This window comes from Apodemus sylvaticus, chromosome 1 (genome assembly GCF_947179515.1).
Source record: "Apodemus sylvaticus chromosome 1, mApoSyl1.1, whole genome shotgun sequence".
Classification (NCBI taxonomy): Eukaryota; Metazoa; Chordata; class Mammalia; order Rodentia; family Muridae; genus Apodemus; species Apodemus sylvaticus.
In genome coordinates, this window is record NC_067472.1 from 34,410,402 (window position 1) to 34,427,376 (window position 16,975).

Consider the following 16,975-nt stretch of genomic DNA (forward strand, 5'->3'; position numbering starts at 1 on the left):
TATCCTTTGAGTATAGGAAGGCTACTGATTTGCTTGAGTTGATTTTATAACCTGCCACTTTGCTGAAGTTGTTTATCAGCTATAGGGGTTCTTTAGTGGAGTTTTTTGGGTCACTTAGATAGACTATCATATCATCTGCAAATAGTGATAGTTTGACTTCTTCGTTTCCAACTTGTATCCCTTTGACATCCTTATGTTATCTAATTGCCTGAGCTAGTACCTCAAGTACAATATTGAAAAGATAAGGAGAGAGGGGGCAGCCAATGAAAATGAAGGCACAACATACCCAACTCTTTGGGACACAATGAAAGCAGTGCTAAGAGGAAAACTCATAGCCCTGAGTACCTTCAAAAAGAAAATGGAGAGAGCATACACTAGCAGCTTAATGGCACATGTGAAAGCTCTGGAATAAAAAGAAGCTAATTCACCCATGAGGAGTAGAAGACAGGAAATCATCAAACTCAGGGCTGAAATCAATCAAGTGGAAACAAAGAGAACCATACAAAGAATCAACAAATCCAGAAGCTGGTTCTTTGAGAAAATCAACAAGATATATAAACCCTTAGCCAAACTGACCAAAGGGCACAGAGAAAGTATCCAAATTAACAAAATTAGAAATGAAAAGGGGGATATAACAACAGAAACAGAGGAAATTCAAAAAATCATCAGATCCTACTACAAAAGCCTATACTCAACACAACTGGAGAATCTGGAGGAAATGGACAATTTCCTAGACAGATACCAAATACCAAAATTAAATCAGGACCAAATAGATCATCTAAACAGTCCCATAACCCCTAAAGAAATAGAAGGGGTCATAGAAAGTCTTCCAACCAAAAAAAGCACAGGACCAGATGGTTTCAGTGCAGAATTCTATCAGACCTTCAAAGAAGACCTAACACCAATACTCTTCAAACTATTCCACAAAATAGAAATGGAAGGAACACTACCCAACTCTTTTTACGAAGCCACAATTACGCTGATACCAAAACCACACAAAGATCCAACAAAGAAAGAGAACTTCAGACCAATTTCCCTTATGAACATCAATGCAAAAATACTCAATAAAATTCTTGGCAACTGAATCCAAGAACACATCAAAACGATCATCCACCATGATCAAGTAGGCTTTATCCCAGGGATGCAGGGTTGGTTCAATATATGGAAATCCATCAATGCAATCCACTACACAAACAAACTCAAAGAACAAAACCACATGGTCATTTCATTGGATGCTGAAAAAGCATTTGACAAAATTCAGCATTGTTTCATGCTTAAAGTCTTGGAAAGAACAAGAATTCAAGGCCCATACTTAAACATAGTAAAAGCAATATACAGCAAACCAGTAGCTAACATCAAACTAAATGGAGAGAAACTTGAAGCAATCCCATTGCATTGTTGAGTCTTCTAGTTACTTATGATGCTTGTCACAATTTACAGTAAATAAAAATTTTGCAAACTCACCCTCTTTACTAGTATAGCTTACTTAGGCTCTATAGTATTAACTGTGTTTTCCTACTGAAGTGGTAGAAGTACTAGGAAAAAGGAATGGTTCCCCTGGGTTCTTTGCTATTTTTTTTTTTTTGAGTATCTTCTTCATTTACATTGCCAATTGTAAAACCTTTCCCAATTTTCCTCCTCCCAAAAGCCCCCTCCCCAAAGATTCCTTATCCTTCCACCCCCTACTTCCATGTATATGTCCCTCTACCCGACACACTCCCACCCCCAACCCCCCACCCCCAGTCCGTTTCCCTTTGTTGGGACCTCTATTGAGCCTTTACTTGACCAAAGACCACTCCTCCCACTGATGCCCAACAAGGTCTTCCTCTGCCACATTTTTGGCTGGAACCATGTGTACCCCTTGGTTGATGGTTCAGTCCCTGGGAGTCTTGGGGTGTCTGGGTGTCCAAAGTCATTGTTCTTCCCATTGGGCTATAAAACCCTTCAGCTCCTCTGGTCCACCCTCCAGATCCTCCTTTGGGCACCCCAAGCCCAGTCCTATAGTTGGTTGCTAGTTTCTGCCTCTGTATTTGTAAGGCTCTGGCCGGGCCCCTCTGGAGACAGCCATGGCATGCTCCTTTTGGTACATGCTTCTTGTCATAGTGTTGTGGTTTGGTGACTGTTTATAGGATGAATCCCCAGGTATGGCAAAATCAAGAAAAGCTTGGTTTAGAAATAACATATTCAAATATAATTACTAACTTGACAAATTGTGCCTAAGACAAGTAAAGCTAGTTTCTTCATGTGATTTATCAAGAGGAAATCTAGTAACCTTATGTGGATGTAAATATTCCAAAGACAGTCTTTATAAAAAGCTCCTAAGCCTCAAGAGAATGGAGGCCCCGGGGAGTTTAGAGGTCTGGTTGGGTGGGTGTGGATGTGAGGACATCCTTGTGGAGACAGAGGGGAGGGGAGGAGGTATGAGATATAGAACAGTCAGAGTGTGGATGGGGGAGGGGGAATAAAATCTGGAGAGTGAGTAAATAAATAAATAAAATAAATGGAAAAATTTTTTAAAGAGCCTGAATTGGGTAAGTAAAGTTTGTTTTTATTTTCTTTCCTTTTTTCTGAATTATCTCTCTCTCTCTCTCTCTCTCTCTCTCTATCTATCTATCTATCTATCTATCTATATATATATATATATATATATATATATATGTGTGTGTGTGTGTGTGTATATATATATTTTTTTTTCCTTTGGTTATCCGAGTCAGGATTTTTCTCTGTAGTCCTGGAAATCTCTCTCTAGACCATGGTGACCTCAAGCTCTGAGGAATCTGCTTGTCTCTGCTTCCTGAGTGCTGGTATTAAAGGTGTCCACTTCTACTCCCTAGCTCTTGATATTTTTTTAATATCTGGATAATTTCAAGATTCAAATTATTCTAGTGAAATTTAAATTTGTATGTGTGTGTATACACATACATAAATATATCTTCAGGTGGTAATAATTGATGTAAGAAAAAGGGGCACAATATGAACATGTCTGTAGAGATATAAAATTCTTATTATGTTAGCAAAATCTGCCAGTGTAAGGGTCTTGAGTAGTCTGCCTTCTCATCAATGAAGAATATTTGAATACCAAAGATGTACTGGATGGAATAGATTTTGTTTTGTCTCCTGGTGGCGTTTTCTTTTGTGGTGTTTTTGAGATTTGGGTCTCACTATATATTCCCAGCTAGCCTGTAACTTTTTTAAAAAAATCTTTTATGTATTTATTTATTTATTTATTTACACTCCAGATTTTATTCCCATCCTGGTCCACCCTTCGACTATTCCACATCCCATACCTCCTCCCCACCTACTGTCTCCACAAGGATGTCCCCCACCCCCTGCCCCACCTTGGCCAAGGAAAATAATTTGGGTGACTAATTTTGTTTTGTACTTTTTGGCCTTTAACTTTTATCCAGACCCGGCTGGCCTCAAACTCGCAGAGATGCACCTGCCTCTGACTCCCAAGGGCTGGTATTAAAGGCATGTGTCACCATGCCTGACTAGGGCCTTGCTCTTGCAATGACAGCAGTGTTCTTGCTGAGTACTCGGGCTTTGCATTGCTATATCCAGAAAGGCTTCAGGTTGCTGAAGGATCATATATTCTGCACACTGTCTTTTTCTTTGATTTTGTTGAAATAATTTAAAATAATTATTTTTATCATTTATCTGAAATTTTTTCTTGAGTTATCTGGGTCAGGATTTTTCTCTGTAGCCCTGGATGTCCTAGAACTCTCTCTCTCTGTAGACCACGGTGGCCTCAAACTCTGAGGTATCTGCTTGTCTCTGCTTCCTGAGTGCTGGGATTAGAAGTGTGTGCTTCTACTGCCTAGCCCCTGATATATTTTTTTAATATCTGGATAATTCAAGATTCAAATTATTCTAATGAAATTTAAATTCATAAAGAAAATATAATTTCTTGTTAAACTACAAATGGTGTGTGGAAGATTTGAAATATTTAATAACAGGTAGTGGTATTAAACAACTCAGTATATTCAGATTAAATATCCCATGATTTATTGGCAGCACCTATAGGTCCATTTATAATTCAAAGTCAAGTATGTGTGTATATTATTTTGATAATTTAAGTTTGGGAATTCAGTTTTATATATCTAGTTTGAAAACTTGATAGTAGAGATAATTTCCCCATCTGTGCAAATCAGATGCTCTCCAGAGCTGACATACGGAGTATAGCCAATCAGAGCATAGCCATACGGAGCATAGCCAATCAGAGCATAGCCATACGGAGCCTAGCAAATCAGAGCATAGCCATACGGAGTATAGCCAATCAAAGCATAGCTATATGGAGCATAGCCAATCAGAGCATAGTCATCCAGAGCATAGCCAATGAGAGAATAGCCGTACGGAGTATAGCCAATCAGAGCATAGCTATATGGAGCATAGCCAATCAGAGCATAGCCATACGGAGCATAGCCAATCAGAGCGTAGCCATACTGAGCATAGCCAATCAGAGCATAGCCATACGGAGCATAGTCATGCATCAAGAGGTTAAGTAAAAAGAAGTTATGGTTGAGCAGCAGGTATTACAGTCCATATTTTCCCATACTTGAGAGGTGAACCAGTTTCCAAACCATTTACCTAAAATAAAGGAGCAGATTAGCGCCTGCTTGATTCAAAGGCAATTGTGGGATGTAGCTATTGACAAAAGAAAATTATAAGTCAGAGTCATGTGTTTCCTTGGGACTTCCTTGGTGGTGCCATGGTCTGTGGACCTTCAGTGAAGGGCAAATGAGCTAAAGCACTTGTAGCAGCCCTTATTGCTATTCCTCTGCAGACCAGAGGCAAAGAAGCCAAAAGCCATCAATACATTCCTCCGAAAGTAGCATCAGCTGTGGGTAGTAGAAAGGAGAAAAATGTTGAAAACAGCTTCTGTTGAAAGAAAACTTTGCATTTGAATGAAGTGGACTCCAATTGTTAAGGATATTTACTCATGTACTAATTTCTCACCCTAATTTAGACAACACATAAAGTAGGCTGTCAAGGAGCAAAAGGAGAGGGACAGTTTTCAGCATTTAGAGAAATCCATAGGAATTGTTGGCACATATATTTTAGCTATTCTTTTGTATCCTGTTTCACAACTGGTAGAGAGAAACTCCATGTTTTTGATAATGTGCCTGACCATGTCTGATTCCGGTATCCACTCTCAAAATACTAAAATTTGTCATTTCTGAACAATTTCATGTAGTTGTCAGTTGCTTACATGTAAAAGAGAGCATAATATGAACAATGTAAAAGAGAGCATAAGATGAACAAGGGTAGAAAGAAATAAGTTTAAAAGAAAACATCATCTACATAGGATAGGTAAATTCCATATAGCAACCTGGATAAGAATCTACCCTCTTCATGCTTGTTTGAATTCTATCCTTGAAGACACAGGTAACTTACAGCATGCACTTACAAAATGTTTGTGTCTTCTTCAGGGCTAGTAGTTCCTGGCTTCCATCAACGTTAATAGTTCATCTTACTTTCCCTGGAGCACAAATTCTCTGGGATTATTACAAAGCTAAACTTGGAGGACTGGGTCCTTCCCTTGGGGCAATTAAGAGTGACAGAAGTCCTAAGTGAGCAACTGCTCTGTTAAGTATGTGATTTGGTCTGAGATGATATTGAGGAACCCTGACACTGATTGCTGAAGTAATTGTCATTAGTATACCACCATAGTGTCTCTTGATGTCATGATCCCATGTTCCACTGAAGTCAAGAGGATCATAAAGAACCATTCTTCCAGCATTAACTGAGCTCAAGGAATGTACACAGTGTCTGATAAATAGTCATAGCCACCATCTATTACTCTTAAGTATTCATTGAAGTTTATAATGCTCTTCAATCTCATTTTATATGGTAGAGCTCATCTGTAAATTATATTGTAACTTACGTACAAGAAAGCCCCCATTTAATTGTGCTTTAGACAAGAATCACAGCAGTTTATTTTTTCCTAGACAGAGCCTTAGGTGCTTTTACTTTTTGTTGACATCAGGTAGAACAGGATTAGGATTCTCTAAATAAAGAAGCAGAAGATATATTTTAGGATCTCTGTAACAGAGCCAGCTGTAAACAAAAGAAGTGCTACGCACACGTGCGCAGACGTGCGCGCGTGCACACACACACACACACACAAACACACACGCAATGTTTGTAAGCATATCACTGTTCTAGGCTTCTAAGTGTACATTCCTGGTGCTAAGAGTGCTCAGTAGAGAAATTCAGGCATTCAGACTTGACTCTATTTTTTTTAAAGGATTTATTTATTTATTAAATGTAAGTACACTGTAGGTGTCCTACGGATGGTTATGAGCCACCATGTGGTTGTTGGGATTTGAACTCAGGACCTTCAGAAGAGCAGCCGGTGCTCTTAACCACTGAGCCATCTCTCCAGCCCCAGACTTGCCTTTTTCAACATTCCCTCTTCAGCACCTACAATAGCAAATTCATTAAAGAATGAGTGAGCTGCATCATTCACCCTCAGTTGAGACAATGACCCCATTTGAATTTACTTTTTTTTATTTTCTTGCATCACTGCAAATGTAAACTAGTGAATAGGCAAATATTCTAAGTTACCAAGAAGAGTACAAATGAAATCCTACCTTTAGTCAGCAAAGTTGAAATTATGACTCACTTTCATATTTAATATGACATTGCAGATTCATTTACTATTCATAAATAACGGACCTTCTCACATTGACTGTTTTCTTCTGATTCATCTGTGTTTGTCACTTGGCTCACTTCCAATATCAATCTAGGACAGTTTTTTTAAAGAGAACTACAAGACATTAGTAAAGTAGAAAATTCTAGCCTCTTGGTATTAAGTGAGCATTTTTAATTTGTTTGTGCAAATTAGTTTTGTACTTTCATGAATCATAAATATAAGTACTACCTGCCTCTGTACTGGCACTGCCGTTCACCTGGGCACTTTTCAGCTGCTTTGAAAGGACCTTTCCAAATGTTTCATTTGATGTGTTGAAAACTCTTTCCAGTAATGGTGAATATGTAATGCTCTATGCCTTCCACTGGACTTCTTCACTGTCTGTGCTTGTGAGATTATTGACAGAATACTGTTTCTACTGTAGAACACAGCTGTTCAAGTCCCAAATAACAGCTACAACTAACCTCATGGGGGGAGATTCCTAACAGTTTTCCAGATTTTCTTTTTAGTGACAGGTTTCAAACGTACACTCAGTTATTAAGACATCAGAGTGTCTTTCATTTCTTAATCATTAACAGTATTCACTCTGATTTCCCATGGAGTTGCAAGCTGTTAAAATGATCATTTGCTCCTTGCTAATTTTGAAACCAAGAGCTATTGCCTCCTTTAATAAAATGCAGGTCTCTCCTATGAACATGCATAACTCAATAGCCCTAAGCATCTATGACAGGAAAACTCAACCTAGAAATAATTTGGAAAGTAAATAGGAGTACATGGAAGCTATAGTTCTCAATGCTGTAGAGTTCATTATTTCCACAGGATTTGATAAACAGATTTGGTAGAGGTGTGTTTTCAGCCAATTCCTTCTGCCTTTTACAATGTAATATTTTTGATGACTATTTAATGAAGAATAAAGAGAGGCACAAAGATCAAACATTCATTTCTTAGTAATAAAACTTTTGTCAGAATTAAGATAATGTAGAATTATTATGTTAGGCCAATAAGGTATTAAAAAACTTAAAAATATTAGTGTTTATCCTTTACCTGGCTAAAACAACCTGCACAGTGCCATATCACATGTACTCAATTTTTGTCTGATAAATTGATCTAATTATGTTCTAACAATTGATAGTGTAGTCTTAGCTGTTCATTTAAAATATATGTATATTATAGGAAAAATTAAAATTTGTGTTTTTAGGGGAATGTGTGCTGTCTAATGTTAGGTATATTTCTACAACATGGCATTAAACGTGTCTGTTTTGTGTTAAGCAGTTCCTGTGAACTAGGTCCATGCAAGCTACTCAGGAAATATTTTAGAAGGGGCAAAACCAACTCCAAGCCCAACTCTGAAAGACATCGTTTAGTAGATGTTGAGTAAGGCTAGGCTCTTGTGGATAACATCCTAGATATTGATGATAAAATACATTATCCTTAGCCTTCTCTTCAAGTAAGAATCAGCAATGATGAGTATTTGTTTAGCCTCTGTTGAGTGTGACTGTCCTGATGCTCCTGCTTTAGAGAACACCAGACAGCAAAGTAATTGATCCTATATTCCCTTAGAATCAAGAGAATGAACATCTGGACTTCCTGAATCCAAAATTCCCAACTTTGAAGATGTCTTCCAAGGACTGACTAAATGCTAGACAGTAATATAATGAATATGTGACTGTGTGATTATTGCTTTAGACACAGCATAGAGAGCAAAAGTTAGTGCTTCTGAGGAGCTTCTCCATGTGTCCTTGCTTACAGGAGCCCTCTTGGCCATGAGCCATCTTCCATTCATTATTGACACAAACCCCTCCCCGACTTTTCAAGGGAAGGCTTAAAATTTTCTAGCTTATATAATTCGTATTACTACCAAAGATAAGTACATGAAAGCCACTGTTGCCAGTCTCTCAGCCCACTGTCTACTCTACTATAGTTACTGTTATAGTTATAATGAAAATGCTTATTTCCTAGTTCTGTATTTTCTGGGTTTCCTCTTTTTTTCTAAGTATTGACTCAAAGTATTTTTAGAATGTTTTTGTATAACTCTTTTCCTCTCATAAGCTTCTTTTCATGTTTTATATCTCCCACATAATATTGTACACCTAATTAGTGCTTCTAACTCAATCGTAGTATTATTACACAGTCATGTGTTAATTGTAATTCATTGTGCTTTGATTGCATATTTTAAGATGTAATACCCCTTTCTTTTAGAGTTTTCTACTGCCTATGATATTGGCCAACTCTGCCTTTCCAAGGGAGCAAATAGTTTTGCTTTTAAGTGGGAGATTTGCTGAACTCTTTTTGAAGGTAGACTACTGTATATAGCATGTATCCTTGGAAAATGTGCAATCTAAGAGTTAAATCTATTGTTTCCTTTTAGGTTAAATTTCACTTACTCTTCATATTTATGTCAGTAAGACCCAGTGCTATGTAGAACAAAAAAGAACGTGATTAAAAATAGTTGACAAAATTACAGACACTGCATAAACCAATACTAAAACTCAATAATTGAATCTGTAGGAAATATTGCCAGATGAAATCATTCAAATTTAACCATTTCATCTAAGATAATATAGTTAACCCTGAGTAAGCATGGTTAAAAAATATCCAATTTTATTAGTAGTATCATTTTTTTGTGTGTCTAAAAATTCAGCTAAAATTAGATTAAACCTTGAATGAATGAATCAATGAGTAAACAAAACTTTCCTCATGAAATCGTTCAATTCTGCTACACAAAAGAGCCAGTCCACTACTGCCCACCCAAGCATACAGCACACTGTCAGGAAGATTCTCAACTCTCTCATGACCTGCTGGGAAGACCTGCTTTGGAAGTGACAGTCTTGGAGTGTCACAGAACCAGTGCGACCAGTGCATTTCCTGATTCTGAGCATGGCCACAGGCCGAAGTTCTCTTTTGTCATTACAGAAGAACAACCAAAATTCTGTTCTTGATGGAGATATGACTAAAGCTCTAAGAAGGAGGATGCTTGCTCTGCCGTTTCATCCTCAGTGCCCTCACTTTCTTGCTCAATTATTGAATCATTTCTCCAGGCCATCTAAGAACTGCTTATATGGCGCTCACTAGGACCAATCATGTACTACCTTTTGACTGCATGGAGACATTTTTAAATGTGTCCTATTTATGTGTTAAGGATTTTGACATTCATAATAACCACATATCAGTTAAATTAAGGGTGAAATACCTTGGTGGTGAAAATACTAAGTTCCTTTTTTTTTAAAAAAAAAAATCAGTACAGTTAGAAATGGAGGGACTGAAAGACAAACATTAATGCAGATGAAGATACTTCTAGATAATAAACTTTATGATCTTTGGTTTTTGCTGGTTTTTATTACAATCCTTTATTTTCATTGTCCTCATTTTGCATAGTATTTTTGCTACTTTTTGACATAAACAAGAAGAAACATGCAAATATAAGACAAAATTCTAGAAGCAATTGCTGTCATAAGGGATAGTGACTATTAACATATCCTTCCAGAACTTTCTCAGTTTGTAAATCACTGTCAAAACTAACAAAACCCTTAAATTGCCTTCTTTGTTAGCAAAAACACATTGATCCCTCTTTGTTTTTTTTTTATTTATTTTTCCTTTATATATTACATCCTGACTGCAGACCTTCCCACCCCCAACTTCCATTTCCCTCAAATCCACACACTTAATCACCTCTTCTCAGAAACAAAAGCATGCCTTCCAAGGATATCAAGCAAATATGAGATAACAAGGTATAATAAGACCAGGCACATATTTTCACATCAAAACTGGTTGAGGCAATCCAGTAAGAGGAAAGGAGTCTCAAAGGTAGGCAAAAGACCTCGAGATGGCCGTGGCTCACACTGTTAGGAATCCCACAAGAACACCAAACCCATATAACATAGCATATGTGCAGAGGAACTAGGTTAGACCCATAGGTTTTGTGTGTGTGTGTGCGCGCGTGTGTGCATGTATGCATGTGTGGGGGGGTGTATATGTGCGCATGTGTGTGTTTAATACGAGAAATGAAGAAAAGTACACGCTGAGCAAATGAAAAAATACATACACACTGCATACATAGTCTGTGCTTGCTTGCCTGGGGAGATTTGCAGAGACTCCTGGAGGCTCATGCTAATGCTTGTGGTGGTGTGGGAATGTTGATGTTGGTGATGGTGCTGCTGCTAGTAGTGCTGATGATAAGGATGGCGTGGTATGTGGCAATGTTTGTGCTGATGGTGCTAATATTGGTGGTAGTACTGGTGCTCCTGGTGCTCCTGGTGGTGGTGCTGCTGCTGCTTGTGCTGATGGTTTAACTCTTGTGATGGTGGCAGTGGTGGTGGCACTGGTGGTTCTGGGATGATGCTGGTGCTTGTAGTAATGGTGATGATGGTGCTGCTGCTGGTACTAAGAATGGTGTGATGGTATGATGGTTGTACTGGTGGTATAGTGCTGGTAGGGTAGTGATGTGATGCTTGGCCTCCAAGAAGTCTGTTCCTTAGCCAATGAAGCACATTTTCTCTATTAGCAAGGAATGTACATAAAGTTTGGAAGTAGAACCTAAAATTTCTTTGACTTTGATTACCTTTTATACATAGGATAATTTTCCCTAGTCTTAGGTGGAACCCAGTGCCTTGTGCTTACTAGTCAAGCATCCTAACATTGAGAGCTAAACCCTACCTTAAGTCCTCTAACATCTAATTGATTTATTTTGTTGCATACTGAAGCTTCTGGCCTTTTTATGTGCAACTGTTGATAAGAATCAAGGAAGATAAATGTGTTAAGATATATATGAGGCTTGAGGAAATGTGAAGAGCAGTATCAAAAGATTTTTGATGGATCTTATTTTAAATCTCTTAACTCAAAGCCTCCATTAACATTTCATTATGAGCTCTTTGATCTTGGTTTAGAATGAAGTTCCAGTGTATTTATGTTTTACCTCGAGCCAATGGACACTACTAGTTATGCTCACAATATGTTCTACAACTATAGGCACAACTATCTTTGCCTCTGCTGCCCAAAGAAATGTCTCACAATTATTTCATTTTTATATCAATTTCTGGACTTTCACAAATGAATTTATATTTCTGATTGCCTTTCCCTTTTTCATTTCACAATTGGAAAAAAAATGTCTACACAGAACGTCATGAGTGTATCAAGAAGAAGCATTCAACAAGTATCTTGACATTAGCAGAACTAGATTACAACTGAACGCCTTAAAAGTTTGGGTAGTATAATAAAGCAAGGAATAATTTGGTTTGTTTGTTTGTTTCCCATCTAATATTTTTAGGTACAAGCCTATGCAGAAAGTGGATGGGGTTGCAGATGGTTTCACAGGAAGTGGCCAACAGACAGGCACATCTGTTGAGCAAACTGTAATTGCCCAAAGTCAACATCATCAACAGTTTTTAGGTATGTTAAGGTGTAATGCATATTAGCTGCTATTAGGATTTTGAAAAGAACAATAGTCTCTTTTCCAAGTAGAATGTTGTCAGATGTTAATTCCACATTAAGGGGGAGGTGATGTGGTGCTGAAACTATGACGTTAAATGATAGTTCTGGTTCATCTCTTGTGAAATATTAAGCTATATGGAATCTTGAATGCATCTGCCTTAAAACCTCAGTGCATTGAAAACAAGTATTTTTAAGAGTTTATATTACAGTTGGCTTTTGTGATCAAAATCATGCTGTATACTTCAGAATTAATGTCAAGTTCGAAAGAATTCTCATTTCCTGCACACAAAGTTACATATCCATATATTAAATTAGAAAACTTTTAAACAGTTAAAATAATTTATTCTTCTTAATTTAATTGCAGTACTTCCTATTTTTATAATTTTATAGAAATTATATGCATTTCTTGTTCAAGAAAGTGTTTGCAAGTAGAACGTGAACATTTGAATCTTTGTGCTAGAGCTCAAGGAACAAAAGTGGCAGTTCAATTGGCATCTATTACATACATGAGGATAGTCTCCAAACAGTGGGTCAAGATAAGGAGATGCTGTCAGAATGTATGTGTATATATGTGTGTGTTTGTGTATCTGTGTGCAGGTATGTGTGTCTGTGTGTGCATATATGTGTATATGTGTCTGTGCATATGTATGTATGTGTGCATATTTGTCTTTGTATATATGGATTATGTTTGCGTGTGTGTGTATGTGTCTGATTATGAGTGTGTATGTGTGTGTGTCTGATTATGAGTGTGTGTGTGTGTGTATGTGTGTGTGCACGCACGTGCATGGGTGTGTTTATGTGAATTGCCAACAGAAACAGCTGGAATAGACTTTCATGTTAGAAAATGTCTGAGCTTAAAACTGTTAAGGCAGCATTTTCTAAACCTAAGTGCTCAGATATAATGTAGTTGACTATTGAGCTTCAAAACAATATTACTTTTTGTTTTGTAGTTAAAATTTAGCTTTGGTATTCAAAGAATGTAAAACATTTTATATTTCTTAGAACTTATAAATAAATACCATTCTTCATTTAATTTTTGTATTTATGGTAAAGAACATACCAAAGTACATTTTTAATTGTCCAGGACTGAGAGAAGAGAAAAGGTGTGTGCTTTGTAACTTACAGTGTCATCAAGAGAGGACTAAATGAAGTTTCTGGGGACAGCAAGTATCCTAGGGATTTGAATGCTGAAGTGTATTGGGGAAGGTAGCCACCAGAAAGTGCAGGCTGCCTCAAAAGACTTGGGCTACAGTCATAGACCATGTTCTTGTTGTGAGACATAATTTGATTATAGTATAGCATCATCTATCACATCAAATTAATGTTCTTAATGTTATTTTTGTCCTTTGGGCTATTAGTTTTATAGCTTTCATCTTATGATTATTTAAAAGGTATGAACATAATGAGTTTAAGGCTATGTTTATTTTTATGTAGTTGGATAGCATAATAATAAAAATAACTAAAATTCCTTCTGGCAAGCTCAGGTGGTTTTACTTTTACTAAGAGCCTATCCAGTGCCCATTTTAATTAGGGTAAAGCTTAGCTCATACAAATTTCACAAATATACTCCATTCATTCTTACATTATATGCTGAAAATGTTTCTAAGACTGGCTAGAAAATATTAATTTGAAAGTCAGTGATCTTTGGCCCTCTGATATCCACATTTTCTTTTCTTTTTAGTCTTCTGAAATTTTCCCTCATTAATCTGTAATCGACACCATCCACAATAGCTTTTTTTCTGTTGTGTTGTCATGGTAACAGATGCATCTCGAGCACTTCCAGAGTTTGGAGAAGTTGAAATCTCTTCTCTGCCAGATGGTACTACCTTTGAGGATATCAAGTCACTGCAGAGTCTTTATCGAGAGCACTGTGAGGTAAGACTTTCAAGTGTAGTCTGAGCACATGCTAAGTTTTGCCACATAACTTGTTAAGACAAAATAATCAAGTTTTTTCTCTAGAGAATAGAGTTTCATACTAGCTATTTTGAGCATTTCTTTGAACACTAATAAAAATCCTTCTTTCTCATCTCAGTGGAAAGTGAAGGGTGAGTTAGAGTGAGAACCCATTTTATTCTCTAAAACTGATCATTATATCTCTTGCTACAGCAATTCTATTTCTAGGTCTATGTCTGTCCTACAGAAATACTTATATATAGGTAGCATATCAAATGTACAAGAATTCTCACCTGAAGAACTTCGGATGGCGGAGAAGCATCTCAAAAAATGCTCCACTTCATTAGTCATTAGGGAAATGCAAATCAAAACAACCCTAAGATTTCATCTTACACCAGTCAGAATGGCTAAGATTAAAAATTCAGGAGACAGCAGGTGTTGGAGAGGGTGCGGAGAAAGAGGAACACTCCTCCACTGCTGGTGGGGTTGCAAATTGGTACAACCACTCTGGAAAGCAGTCTGGCGGTTCCTCCGAAAACTGGGCACCTCACTTCCAGAAGATCCTGCTATACCACTCCTGGGCATATACCCAGAGGATTCCCCACCATGTAATAAGGATACATGCTCTACTATGTTCATAGCAGCCCTATTTATAATTGCCAGATGCTGGAAAGAACCCAGGTATCCCTCAACAGAAGAGTGGATACAAAAAATGTGGTATATCTACACAATGGAGTACTATTCAGCCATTAGAAACAATGAATTCATGAAATTCTTAGGCAAATGGATGGAGCTAGAGAACATCATACTAAGTGAGGTAACCCAGACTCAAAAGGTGAATCATGGTATGCACTCACTAATAAGTGGTTATTAACCTAGAAAACTGGAATACCCAAAACATAATCCACACATCAAATGAGATACAAGAAGAAAGCAGGAGTGGTCCCTGGTTCTGGAAAGACTCAGTGAAACAGTATTTGGCAAAACCAGAACGGGGAACTGGGAAGGGGTGGGAGGGAGGACAGGGGAAGAGAAGGGGGCTTACGGGACTTTCGGGGAGTGGGGGGGGGGGCTAGAAAAGGGGAAATCATTTGAAATGTAAATAAATTATATCAAATAAAAAAAAAAGAAAAAAAAATGTACAATGGTTTATTGCATAATTCTTTTGATCAAAGAGGTTGCTTATAGCTTCAACAAGTTTACTATAATCTGTAGGTCAAATTACTATATGCTCATAGGACTGAAAACAATAAAGGAACTAAAATGAGCTGAGCTCTAGGGTTTTAGGTTAATGCAAAAGGAAAAATGAAGGAGACTCATGTAACATGTTGGCCTTTGAGTGAAAGAGACCTTACATAAGTATCTCTCCATAAGAAAATGTTAATAATATCTGTAGTGGTTTGAATCACTCCATACTTTTGGATACTTAAATACTTGGCCCCAGTGGGCATTGGAGTTTAGGGAATCCTAGAAATTGTGGCCTTATTAGTATGTGACTGGAGGTGGGCTTGGAGAATTTAAATATTTGTGCCATTTCAAGTTTGCCCCTTCTGCTTTATGACTATGGTTCAAGATGTGAATCCTTCACTTTCTACTCCTGATTCCATACTGAGATTTTAAGCAGATGAGACAACTGGTTAAAAGCTGCAAGTAGGGCTTAATGGGGCCAATCTAGTAAAAGCTTGGAAGACAGTAGTGCTGAGAGCTCTGTGGACTGTCAAGACCTAGCTAAAGAGATTTTAGAGAGTAGCAATATCAGCAAGTGGACTATAGATCGTTCCTGTGATATTTAGGCAACAAATTGGCTGCTTTCTGCCTATGCCCTAAGAACTTGCCTGAGGCTAGATTTAAAAGTAATGAACTCATTTTATTAGCAGAGGAGATTGCAACCCAGAACAATATCAACTCAATCTCACATTTATTTGTAATCACTCCTAAGCAGGTCTACAATGAAAAAGAACAAAGGGTACAGAAAAAAAATACAAAGTGCAGAGATCGAAGGATACTAATAAACTTAGTGTTATTGACAAGGCTTGTAATGTAAGAGAGACTGCAACTATTAAGGAGATTGGGACCTTTAGGATAGTCATATCTGCAAACCAGTAAAGGGAAGGTGCTCTCAGAGCAAGATCTCATCTAGCTAAGCTACAGCTTATCTAGAAAGCATAAGGGGTTTTTTTTTTGTTGTTGTTGTTGTTTTTGGTTTTTTTTTGTTTGTTTGTTTGTTTTTGACTCCTGGAAAGCAACCTCAGCCAAAAGCTGCTGCTAATGCTAATCAAGGGGTCAGGGTTCATCCCAAGCCAGCAGCCCAACTTTTCAATGTTGTCCATGTAGAAATGGCTTGTGATGTCATGAAAGATGAAGAAGTTGTGGAATCTTCCTTTGTTTTCACAGAGTTGCTGAAGCCAAGTAAACGTAGCAGTCTCTACCTAGAAGTTCTGAGAGGGTAGGGGCCTGGAAGGCCGTTGTTGGAAATTGTATGACAAACTCTGCCTTGTAGTGAACACCCTAAAATGTTGGAAATGGCAGGTTCATGAGACACAAGAGAGGACACAGGCGATAGAGTTGGAGGGACAAAGATATCTAAGCCTTTTGACATCAGTTAGTGACATTAGAGAATTTGATATTTGCCCTGCTATTCTTCAATCATGTTTTGATACAGTATTATCATGGTATTACCCATCGTTTCCTTTTGGAATAGTGAAATACATTCTGTGCCATAGAAGTGTGTAATTTTGATTTTACAAGGGGTTACAATTAAGAGATTGCTTTGAATCTCAGAAGAGACTCTGGGCTTGAACTTCTGAGCAATGTTGTGACTGAAAAATTATGAAAACTTTAAAAATTCAACTAAGTGTATTTTGCTTTATGATATGGCTGTGCTATTATGAGAGTCAGAAAGTGAATATAGTTTGAGTGACGCGCTCTGTACTCTTGTGCATTTGAATACTTTGTCCCAGTTAGTGGTGCTATTTGGGGAAGCTTAGGAGGTGTAGTTTACTC

The 16,975-nt window shown here is 37.5% G+C and overlaps 1 protein-coding gene across 6 annotated transcripts in view; it reads left to right on the forward strand.

The window, feature by feature from the left end:
• Positions 1-16,975, forward strand: part of Rfx3 (regulatory factor X3) — a 261,188-nt gene that overhangs the window by 194,859 nt on the left and 49,354 nt on the right. For all 6 annotated transcript variants that reach the window (XM_052187737.1, XM_052187747.1, XM_052187754.1 and 3 more), the window contains 2 exons: positions 11,916-12,037; positions 13,842-13,954. In XM_052187737.1, coding sequence (XP_052043697.1) covers positions 11,916-12,037; positions 13,842-13,954 — 235 coding nt within the window. The remainder of the gene's footprint in view (positions 1-11,915; positions 12,038-13,841; positions 13,955-16,975) is intronic.